Source organism: Lithobates pipiens, unplaced genomic scaffold (assembly GCF_037356315.1).
Source record: "Lithobates pipiens isolate NorthernLeopardFrog02 unplaced genomic scaffold, aLitPip1_a1.2 Scaffold_16, whole genome shotgun sequence".
In the NCBI taxonomy this organism is placed as follows: Eukaryota; Metazoa; Chordata; class Amphibia; order Anura; family Ranidae; genus Lithobates; species Lithobates pipiens.
In genome coordinates, this window is record NW_027507748.1 from 565,104,635 (window position 1) to 565,116,595 (window position 11,961).

At 41.9% G+C, this 11,961-nt stretch overlaps 1 protein-coding gene across 1 annotated transcript in view; it reads right to left on the reverse strand.

Moving 5' to 3' along the window:
- Positions 1–6,893: 6,893 nt before the first annotated feature.
- Positions 6,894–11,961, reverse strand: part of LOC143983672 (uridylate-specific endoribonuclease D-like) — a 35,095-nt gene continuing 30,027 nt past the window's right edge. Inside the window, exons 5-7 of the mRNA XM_077483650.1 lie at positions 11,486–11,592; positions 8,101–8,243; positions 6,894–7,051 (exon numbers count right to left, since the gene is read on the reverse strand). Coding sequence (XP_077339776.1) covers positions 6,940–7,051; positions 8,101–8,243; positions 11,486–11,592 — 362 coding nt within the window. The 3' untranslated portion in view covers positions 6,894–6,939. The remainder of the gene's footprint in view (positions 7,052–8,100; positions 8,244–11,485; positions 11,593–11,961) is intronic.

Sequence of the window (11,961 nt, forward strand, 5' to 3'; positions counted from 1 at the left end):
ATGGATATTTGGAGGGAACCCCACGTAATTTTTTTTTTAAATTGACGCGGGGTTCCCCCTAATATCCATACCAGACCTGAAGGGCCTGGTAATTGAATTTGGGGGAACCCCACGCTTTTTTTTATCAATGACTTTCAATGACTGTTCTCTGTATTACGGGGAGCCGACAATTCATTATAGCCGCAAGTGATTTTAAATGACTTTTTTTCCTGCAGAAATTACACTTTGTGCAGGGACAGTTCTAAGCATGGGAAACATGTGCCCCTTCACAGGCATACTATACACACACCTCAGGTGCGAAATTTAAAGGAATATTACACTTTTATTGTTTCACTTTAAGCATTATTAAAATCACTGCTCCCGAAAAAATTTCAGTTTTTAAAACTTTTTTTTTGCATTGATACATGTCCCCTGGGGCAGGACCCAGGTCCCCAAAACTTTTTTGACAATAACTTGCATATCAGCCTTTAAAAGGAGCACTTTTGATTTTGAACCCCATAGACTTTAATAGGGTTCTAAAGTTCACACGAAGTTTAGGTCTGTTTGCAGGTTCTGGTGCGAACCGAACTGGGGGTGTTCGGCTCATCCTTACTTTCAGGACCCCGGGGTCCTCTGAAGTTCACCCTCTGGATGTAGGCGAAATACTGAAGGCGTACTTGCAAGTTACTTCCTCCTTTAGACGCTCCGCCTACCTGTTTATCTTGCACTCAGGCAGTAACAGAGGAAAGTGAGCTTCGTCCAGAGCGATTGCGTCCTGGATCATCCAGTCCATCCAGCAAGTCTATAGGGCCAAGAGCTTGGCTCCTCCAGGCGGCACATTCCACCAGGGGTTATGATGGCGTCGTGAGCAGCAGCCCGGCATGTGGCTCCAGATGTCATCTGTAAAGCGTCCTCATGGGCCTCCATTAATACCTTTATGTCACATTATTGCATAGAGCCTGTGTCTCTATCTTCTGTGAACTTTGGTTTAAGAGTCCTGTCAGTTGATGGACTAAATTAAATTTCTTTTGATCGGCATACCCACCCGTGTGGATTGCTAGTTATTTCCCACATGTAGTCTGCCATGGAGTCTGTCGGGAAAACTGAAAATCTATTATCAATACTTACCATCACTTTCCTTTTCTGATGGACTCCATGGCAGATGGAGTTATCACCCATCGGTCAAAGAGTTGGCTAGTAACGGAACGCAGTCTCTAGTGGTGAGCTAAAATTTATGGGAGTGGGGCCCTATAGCATTGGAGAGGAGGCAAGGTTAACCCATATGTAGTCTGCCATGGAGTCCATCAGGAAAGGAAAATTACGGAAAGTAATAATAATAAATTTTCCATTTTCTTACATTAGAGACTATTTCGACAGGAGACAAATAAAATGCCAGCATGTCTTTGGATCGTGATGAGAAACCCACACAGGGAGAACATATAAACTTCAACACAAGCATTAGCATGTTGGGAAATTGAACCAGCAACCCCAGTGCTGCTAGATAGAATTTTTAGCGCTGTAGCACCTGTAAACTGCCTCAGTGTTAAAGGGGTCTCAGTATTGGGATGCCTGACTTTAAACTCACATGAACTGTAATGGCATCCCAGTCTTACTCCGTATGGTTCAAAATTCATTTAGCCCACCCTTTGCAGCTATAACAGCTTCAACTATTCTGGGAAGGCTGCCAACAAGGTTTGGGAGTGTGTCTATAGGAATGTTTGACCATTCTTTCAAGTGCATTTGTGAGGTCAGGCACTGATGTTGGATGAGAAGGCCTGGCTTATTGTCTCCACTCTAATTCATCCCCAAGATATTCTGTTGTGTTGAGGTCATGACTCTGTCCAGGCCAGAGCAAGTTCCATAAAGACATGGATAAGTGAGTTTGGGGTGGAGGAGCTTGACTGGCTGCACAGAGTCCTGACCTCAACCCAATACAACACCTTTTGGCTGAATTAGAGCAGAGACTGCGAGCCAGGCCTTCTCATCAAACATCAGTGCCTGGCCTCACAAATGCACTTCTGGAAGAATGGTCAAACATTCCCATAGACACACTAAACCTTATGGACAGCCTTCCTAGCCTTTCCAGAAGCTGTTCTAGCTGCAAAGGGTGGGCAAAATCAAATTTTAAGCACAGACTAAGACTGGGCTGCCATTAAGGTTCATGTGTGTGTAAATGCAGGTGTCACAATGCTTTTGACTAGATAGTGTATCTGGCACATAAATACTAAATTTAGACATAGCTTTAGGACCTGAGAGAACTTCTCTACATGAAGTGGCATGTTTGCGATTCAAACCCAGACACTCAGGGATACTAAGCAGAAGTTCTAACCTCTAAGCTACAGAGCTGCCACATGTGAAAACCTCCTACACATAAATACTGTATTTCTTTGGACATACAGGTGATGGAACTACATTACTCAAGAGTTATTCTTCTTGATTTATCCTGTTATATTTTCCGGTTCTTTCTGGGTCAGTGTAGAATAGTGATATTACCCTCAAATGTTGGGGAATTACATTTTGATTTCTGATGTGGGTACACATATCAAATTTTTTGGGCTCAAATTATTTAATTATTTGGGAATAATAAAAAGCACAAAAAATGGTGACTAATTATAAATTTGCATCAGCAATGGTATTGTTTGTGCTTTGTAAAGAAACCTGTGTGAGTTTGGGTAAAGATTGTTGTGAGATGGAGAGTAACAAGTGAAAGTGACAGAGAAAAATATATTTTACCAAAACATCAAAACACATTCCACATTCTAGCATTCTTAAAAACAAAATACTTGAAGTAGAAGCAACATTGTTGCAAAGTAAAATTTATTTCAGAGACAGATACATTTCATCTCAAAATTAAAAGGATTTATTTGTAAAAGTTACAATAGTTCCATTAGAGTCAATGGCTAAAACTCGCATTGGACTATAATAGTGCTAATCTGCACTTCCAAAAAATGCTTTTTAACACAGCACTCATTTTCATATTTACTATAGCGCCCTGTAAAAAAGACACTGGATGTAAAATGAGAGCTATTTGCAGGTCTGAGCATGCTCAGTAGTTTTGGCATCTAGTTGACAAAAACGGGGAATTTATCTCTTCTTAGACTTTTAACCACCTCAATACAGTGCACTTACACCCCCTTCCTGACCATACCAATTTTCAGCTTTCAGCGCTCTCACAGTTTGAATGACAATTACTCATGCAACACTGTACCCATATGAAACTTGCGTCCTTTTTTCCACACAAATAGAGCTTTCTTTTAGTGGTATTTAATCACTAGTGGGTTTTTTATTTTTTGTGCTATAAATAAAATAAAACGTAAATTTTGTGAAAAAAATGCCTTTTTCTTTGTTTCTGTCATAAATTTTTGCTAATTAGTAATTTTTCTTCATACATTTTGGCCAAAATTTATACTGCTACATATCTTTGGTAAAAATAACTCACATTAGTGTATATTATTTGGTCTTTGTGAAAGTTATAGAGTCTACAAACTATGGTGCCAATCGCTATAAATTGATCACATCTGATCAGGCCTTCAGTACATCAGGTGTATCTCATTTCTTGAGACACTAACAAGTCCGGAAAGTACAAATACCCCCCAAATTACCCCTTTTTACAAAGTAGACATTCCAAGGTATTAAGTAAGTAGCATGGTGAGTTTTTTTAAGCTGTCATTTTTTTCCCACAATTCTTTGCAAAATGAAGATTTTTTTTTTATTATTATTATTTTTTACAAAATTGTCATATTATCAGATTATTTCTCACACACAGCATATGCTTACAACAAATTACACCCCAAAATACATTCTGCTACTCTTCCCGAGTACAGCAATACCACATGTGTGAGACTTTTACACAGCCTGGCCACATGCAGAGCACCAACACTGAGGTAGTACCTTCAGACGTTCTACGAGCAAAAATGACGCATCTCATTTCTCAACCACCTATTACACTTTTGAAGGCCCTGGAGTACCAGGACAATGGAATTTCCCATAAAATGACCCCATTTTGGAAAGCAAACACCCCAACGTATAATCTGTGAGGCATAGTGAGTCTTTTGAACGGTTCATTTTTTTCCAGAAGTTTTTGGAATATGTGGAAAAAAATTAAAACGCATTTTGTTTTTACACAAAGTTGTCAATTTATAAGATATTTCTAACACATAGCATGTATATAGCAAAAATTACACACCAAAACACATTCTGCTACTCCTCCCGAGTATGGCGATACCACATGTGTAGGACCTTTACACAGCCTGGTCACATAGAGAGGCCGAACATTGAAGTAGTACGTTCAGGCGTTCTAGGAGCATAAATTACACATCTCATTTCATTCCTACCCATCACACTTTTGAAGGTCCTGGATCACCAGGAAAGTGAAATTACCCACTAAATGACCCCATTTTGGAAAGCAAACACCCCAACGTATATTCTATGAGACATGGGCTGCAAATAGGTACTCGGGTACTCTGATGGGCTGGAGATAGGTACTCGGGTACTCTGATGGCCTGGTGACAGGTACTCGGGTACTCTGATGGCCTGGTGACAGGTACTCTGATGGCTTGGTGACTGGTATTTGGGTACTCTGAAGGGCGGTGACAGGTACTCAGGTACTCATATGGACTGTGACAGGTACTCGGGTACTAAGATGAACTGTGACAGGTACTCAGATGAACTGTGACGGGTACTCAGATGGACTGGGACAGGTACTCAGGTACTCAGATGAACTGTGACAGGTACTCGGGTACTCTGATGGACCGTGACAGGTACTCGGGTACTCTGATGGGCCGTGACAGGTACTCGGGTACTCTGATGTGCCGTGACAGGTACTCGGGTACTCTGATGGACTGTGACAGGTACTCGGGTCCTCTGATGGACTGTGACAGGTACTTGGGTACTCTGATGGACTGTGACAGGTACTCGGGTACTCTGATGGGCTGTGACAGGTACTCAAATACTCTGATGGACTGTGATTGACAGGTACTATGAGGGGTGGTGACAGGTCCTCTTTATTGGGGGGACAATCAGTGTGATTGGTGTACACTGTAGGCGGTAATGAGATGTTACCGCAATCTCCTCCTCACACACGATCGGTATGTGAGGAGGAGAACCCGGTATCATCTCGTTACCGCAGTTTGTTTACATTTTAGTGATCAACTGTGAAAGGATCACAGCCAATCACGTGGGTAAACAGCCGGCCAATGGCTGTTTACCAGCGTCGGTGACGAGCAGTGTTCCCGGGGAACACGCCGCCACCGACGTGCACGCGCAGCGCGCTCCTGATCGCGCGCATGCGCCGTGCACAGTGGGGGTGTGACCATCTGTGATTGGCCGTGACTTCATCATGGCCGATCACGTGGTAAACAGCCATAACCAATGGCTGTTCACCCCCTTCGGTGGCGAGCGGTGTCTCCGTGACAGGCTGCCACCAAAGAAACAGGGATGCGTGCGCACAATCGCACGCATTTCCTGTTTAAACAGGAGGCCGTCATATGATGGCCTCCCGCCACAATAGGTGCGCCGCCTGGCCGTCATTTGACTGCTGCTGGTCAGAAAGTAGTTAAAGATATTTCAGTGTAGAAATTGCGTTTTCACACAGTTTAAAAGCAGATTATCTTTAACCTCCCTGGCGGTACCATTATTTCGGATTTTAGGTGCTAAAAGCGGTACCATTATTTTGCATGAAAATTTGGCGTTTTATATTGTAGTCCTGTAATTCTTAGGAATAACTCTCTTAAATCTGTCCAAACCAGAGTCTAGCAGACATCCCGGGTATGATAAAGTTTGAAAAATTAAATCATAAATTATAATATAAGAAATAATTATAAATAATTGTACCAAATAATAATATAACAATAATAAAAATTATTCAATAATGTAATCACATCAAAAACACTGAAATTTGCTCGGTTGCAGAATTGTCACTGTCATTACTTTTCAGTATTTGATGACGAATCTCCCCACAAATCGCTATCGCTCAATTCTGCGAGTGATTCTAATTTATTATCGCTGTTTTCTAGCTGCTCTAAAATCATTTTTGATGTACAGTGACAGTTTTGGTTGCTATGGACAATCTCCAGTTTCCAGGTATAAAGAACAGTTTTTATTATATAAAACTGCATGTAGGACACTGGGCAGACCACTAGGGACAACGGGGATGTGAAATATTTACATACAGCAATGTAATCTGTAAGATTACATTATACTGTATGTTTACTGTGTGTTTCACTTTTTGAATTTGGCGCCGATCTCCGTGCCCGTGCGTCGCAACGCTCGCAGGGCACGGAGATCGCCGATGTGATAGATCGAGCGAGACACGGCTCGCTCGTACAGCGGGGAGACGACGCTGGATCCGAGGGAGAAGGTGAGTATTCCTCCTCCTGGATCCAGCGATGCAGTCCCGAGTCTGACTCGGGGATACCGCTAATGGTATAAAAAATCCACCCCGAGTCAGACTCGGGAATACCGTCAGGGGGGTTAAATAATATACTGCACATTTCAGTACAATTTAGGCAATTATGTCATGTTCTAAACATTATTTCCATGTGCAATTCTGCAGGTTTTTGTAGAGTAAGGGTTTGGGCGCTTATTTGGTTTCAGGGAACTATAGTAAATTTGATTTGGGGAGTATTTTCTCACCAGCGCTTTAGTGAATACTGTTTTAGCACGAATTACTGCAATTAGTGCTTATTAGTGCTAATTAGTGCCGCAGCGCTATAGTAAATGACCCCCATAGTGTCAAAGAGCCTTTTTACACAATGCAGAGAATTAACCCCTTAAGTTCCACATTGAGTATAACAAGCATGCTGTTCTGCATATACAGACAGATTTTACTGTTGAGGGTTTAGTAACACTTTAATAGTTACTATGAAAAGATCTTACTCATATTTAGCATTAGAAAAATTTGGAACAGACAAATGTGAGAATCAATGTTTATTTGTAAAGTGTAAAATTGCAGCATTTTGTCTAGGGAGAAGGATAAGAACTTGCTACATATCTTTTTCCATTTCCATAGAATGAATTAGTCCATGTGTAAGTTTGGATTGGCACAGAATGACCATTAAATCGGACGGTACACCTTCAAGACAAAGAAAAAGTTAAAAGTAATAAGATACAAACAGTCCTTGGATGAATAAAGGTTGGTATAACTATGCAAAGTTTATACTTGACCGCTAACACAAGTGCACCATATGCAATGAGGTTACAAAGTAGATCCTGCTGCAGTTGTTTGTTGTTGTTGTTTTTTTTTTTTTTTTTTTTAGTTTTAGATAGAATGGGAAAGGATTAGAACCCCTCTCAAGCTTTTACTTCTACCCCTATTCTATTTTTGGAGAAATTTTCCCTCATGTACATCCCCTGTGACAATGGTACTACTAGACAGGAAGTGAAGGAAAATCTCCAACAGGGCCATACAACAAAAATAAAAATCTTTCAGGGGTTCTAGCCTTCCCATAATGTATTTTTTTTTTTATTTCTGTCTGTTGCATCTTCCATCACGTTTGAAGCAAAGTAAAAAATTGTCAGATTCGAATACCTCCTCACTCTTTTCCAACCCTCCAAAAATTGTTTGGACATACATTTTGGACCTGTGTCAACATACAAGTCTATGGGAATGTAGAACCCATTTGAAGCAGGTCAAAGGCATGTCAAAGGTGGTCAACTGCAGATGAAATGCACCAGTCAATACTGATTACAGAAGCATCTCCAATAAATGTTATACTGATGCCACTGACGCAAACACAAAGGGGGTTATTTATGAAAGGGAAATCCACTTTGCAATACAAGTTCACTGCAAGTGCACTTGGAAGTGCAATCGCTTTAAACCTGAGGGGTAGATCTGAAATTAGGGTAAGCTCTACTGATTTTATCATCCAATCATGTGCAAGCTAAAATGCTTTTTTTTATTTTCCTTGCATGTCCCCCTCGGACCTACAGCGACTGCACTTCCAAGTTCACTTTCAGTGCAATTTTAAGTGCACTTGTAGTGCTAAGCAGATTTTACTTTAGTAAATAACCCTCAAAGCTTCTTAACACAGGCTTTTAAAGTTAAATAACCTGCAATAAACATAGCTTAGCTGCTGTTTTACTGTAGTAGCAAAGTGCATATCAGAAACACAAAATACCTACCGCTTGTTAGGACGAGTTACATAACACAGTGTGTACATTGCTATATCAAACTCAGGACTGGATCCCATAAAGAAAGATCCTAGGGGCTTCAAATAGGTGGACCATTTGAACTGGAATGAAAACACATCAGGATAACTTGTCCACTAAAAAAAGAAGAAAAAAAAAGAAATAAACAAATATAACTTGTTTTGTCAGTTTTACATAGAACCATGCATTCTAATGATTTTGCTAAGTGCTTTAATTCCATAGTTTTCATGATTTTGCATAATCATTCAACAAATAGATCCATTTTACATAAATATATTTCCTAACAACTTCTACTGACATATCTTCCTTTTTTCATGCATCGTTATTTATTTTTCATCTATGTTGAAATGTCCCCACGTAGTGGATTTTCTGCTAACTACATGCCAAGTTAGTAACTGTCAGGCTTTGCAAGGAGCAGTAGGATGAGACCATGATATGGAACTGACAGAAAATATAACAGCTATCATTTTTAAAATGGACACAACATCCAATATAGAGGAAGCAAATGACTCTGCAGGCATACGATGGTCTGAGTTTCCTGTTATATGGGGGTCTATTCTATTTATAAATTTTTTTTGTCTAACATAATATTCTGAGCTCGGAAAGGAAACGAGTCAACTTTGTAAATAATATTCATTATCTGTATGTGTATGGTTCTATAGTAATACCTAATACTTTTAGGCCGGGTTCACACTATAGCGATGCGGGAACGCCGCGAATCCGCGGCGTTTTCCCGCATCGCACACCTCCCGCCGGCAGTTCACACTGCCCTATGCGGACGGCTGGGAGTGTCAATGTTATGTTAATGACACCCCCAGATCCGTCGGCATATCGCAGTGCGATCTGCCGACTCGCACAGGAATCAGATCGCATGGTGTGAACCCCCATGCGATCCGATTCTGTTGCGGACCCAAAAAAGGGTCCCGTGCGAGTTTGCTGCGGGAGCGCTGCGAATTCAGCCATACTATCTGTATGGCTGAACTCGCATCGCTACGGAGATCGGATGTGATTTGCTGTGCGAATCACATCCGGATCTCCCCCCGCAGCGGTGTGAACCGGGCCTTAAGAGTATTTAAAACTGGTCTTATATTTTTTCCTGCCGTCTGTTGAGAATCTTCAATTTTTTTCTTTGTGTCCAGGCAGAAACTATTATATAGACAAAAGGCTCAATTCGCAAGAAAAAAAAAAAGAAAAATGATTAAAAATGTTTATTTGAAGAAAAAAAAAGTGACACTATTTTTTAGTAGAGTCAATAAGAATTGAAATGTTATAGTTACTTTGCTTACAATCTACGGTAAACTGATGACTGTGGGGTAATGACCCCCCATAGCACCGGGCAAAAAAGGATATGCAAAGATTTTCAACTCCTTTAGTAAATCAGCCTGATTGTGTTTTTGTATTTGTATGTTGATGTACTTTAACCACTTGGGATCCGCGCTATTGCAAAATGACGGCAATAGCGCGGACCCACATTTTCGGGACTACGTCTATTGACGTAGTCCCGGTTACGAGCGGCCTGCGCGCCCCCTGAGGGGCGCGCGCGGCGCGCTCTGTGATCGGCGAGTCCGTGAGACTCGCCTGATCACCGATCCGTGTAAGGGGTCGATCCCGACCCCTTATCACGTGATCAGCTGTCAGCCAATGACAGCTGATCATGTGATAAAACGGAGCCGGTAATCGGCTAGTATTCCTCCTCGCGCTGACAGCGCGAGGAGAAAAAAAAAAAGCCGATCGCCGGCGGCCGTGTTCGGGACATCAGTCCCGATCACGGCCAGCAATTTAAAAGGACACCTGCCCCCTGCCAGTGCCCACCTGCCACCCGCAGTGCCATCCTGAAATAAAGTAAGTGCCCCCCTGTCAGTGCCACCCAGCAGTGCCCATAGTGCCCACAGTGCCACCCAGCAGTGCCCACAGTGCCACCCAGCAGTGCCCACAGTGCCACCCACAGTGCCACCCAGCAGTGCCACCCACAGTGCCACCCAAAATCTGCCTCAGGTGCTGCACCCCAGTGCCGCCCATCAGTGCCCAGCAGTGCCGCCCATCAGTGCCCAGCAGTGCCGCCCATCAGTGCCCAGCAGTGCCACCTATCAGAGCCACCTATCAGTGCCACCTATCAGTGCCCATCAGTCCCATCTATCTGTGGTACCTATCAGTGCCCATCCGTGCCACCCATCCGTGCCACTTATCCGTGCCACCCATCCGTGCCATCTTATCTGTGCCCATCTTTGCCCATCAGTGCCGCCTTATCTGTGCCCATCGGTGCCGCCTTATCTGTGCCTATTAGTGCCGCCTTAACTATGCCTATCAGTGCCCACCAGTGCAGCCTATCAGTGCCCACCAATGCAGCCCATCAGTGCCCACCAATGCAGCCCATCAGTGCCCACCAATGCAGCCTATCAGTGCCGCCTAATCAGCGCACTTCAATGAAGGAGAAAAATGACCCGTTTGCAAAATTTTATAACAAACTATTAAAACATGATTTTTTTTTTTTTTTTTTTTGCATCTTTTTTTGTTTGTTTAGCAAAAAATAAAACTCCGAGCTGTAACTAAATACCACCAAAAGAAAGCTCTATTTGTGGGAAAAAAATGATAAAAATTTCATTTGGGTACAGTGTTGTATGGCCGCGCAATTGTCACTCAAAGTGCATCAGCGCTGAAAGCTGAAAATTGGTCTGGGACTGAGGGGGGTTTAAGTGCCCAGTAAGCAAGTGGTTAACTATTGCTCTTGGCATTAGTAGATAAGAACATTTGACAAAAAAATTACAACCCCCCCCCCCTCCCCAACCCTTAGGCAATAAAGACAAGCATAGGGCAGTTGCAATGTGCAACATTTATTAACTGATAGCAGATTGATTTTAGTTTACCTCCTGTAGGTCACGAAGAAATCGAATTTACATTTTTTGCAGAAAATCTCATTATGATTGCAATATCGCCCACTTAAAGTCTAACTCAACCCAAAGCACTTTCTTTGCGCAACTTGAAAAAGAGTCCTTCATTTGCAAATTGTGTCCCCACTTGATAGGAAGTAATTGTAAATCTTTCCAATGGGGACACAGATTGCAAAAAAACACAGAAGAGTGAGAACATCTGTCAGGTAGATATTACTGTAGGTGTTTTCCTTCCGCATGACAGCCATTCCCCTCATTTCTTGCTCTGCTTTCACAGGGACAGGAATTAAAGTGGAATCTCTCCCAACAGAGTCACAAACAGCTATAAAGACTTGACAGAAGTATTTACCTTATTTTATTACGTTTATCCAAAGCTTGATTATCTCATGTCAGTAATGCTGATTATAAAGTAACAACTCTGCTCTACTAGAAGAGATGGTTCTATTCATGTCACTAGTTAGTCAACTTACTGGTCCATCTGTGGTGTAGCTCAAGTAGTTAATTTCGTCAACCTTCTCCAAAAAGTAGAGCTGTACCCAACTATGGAATCCAGAAATCTTTCTTTTATGGATTTCACCTGCAAAAACAAACAACTCAGATGAATGATCACCTCACAGCAAGTCAGGACCGAGGAGGGAAATAATGTATGTAAAATTCTCGTACAACAAAGGCTTTTTTTTTGTGTTGTTTATTGCTTCTGATCATGTGCAGTGTTTCTTTCCTGATTTTTCTTCATATGAAAATCATATGAAAACGGTACACATGAAACAAAAATTGTTCATACTGTTCCCATATGAGAACAATTTTGGAGTTTGTCCCTTCAGAAATTTTCATTCGGAATGTCGAAATCGGCTGTGGAAAGTTGTGTACACGCTATCAGAAAATCGCACCATCTCTCCTCGGACGAAAATGTTCGCCTGATTTTCTTATAGTGTGTACAAGCCTT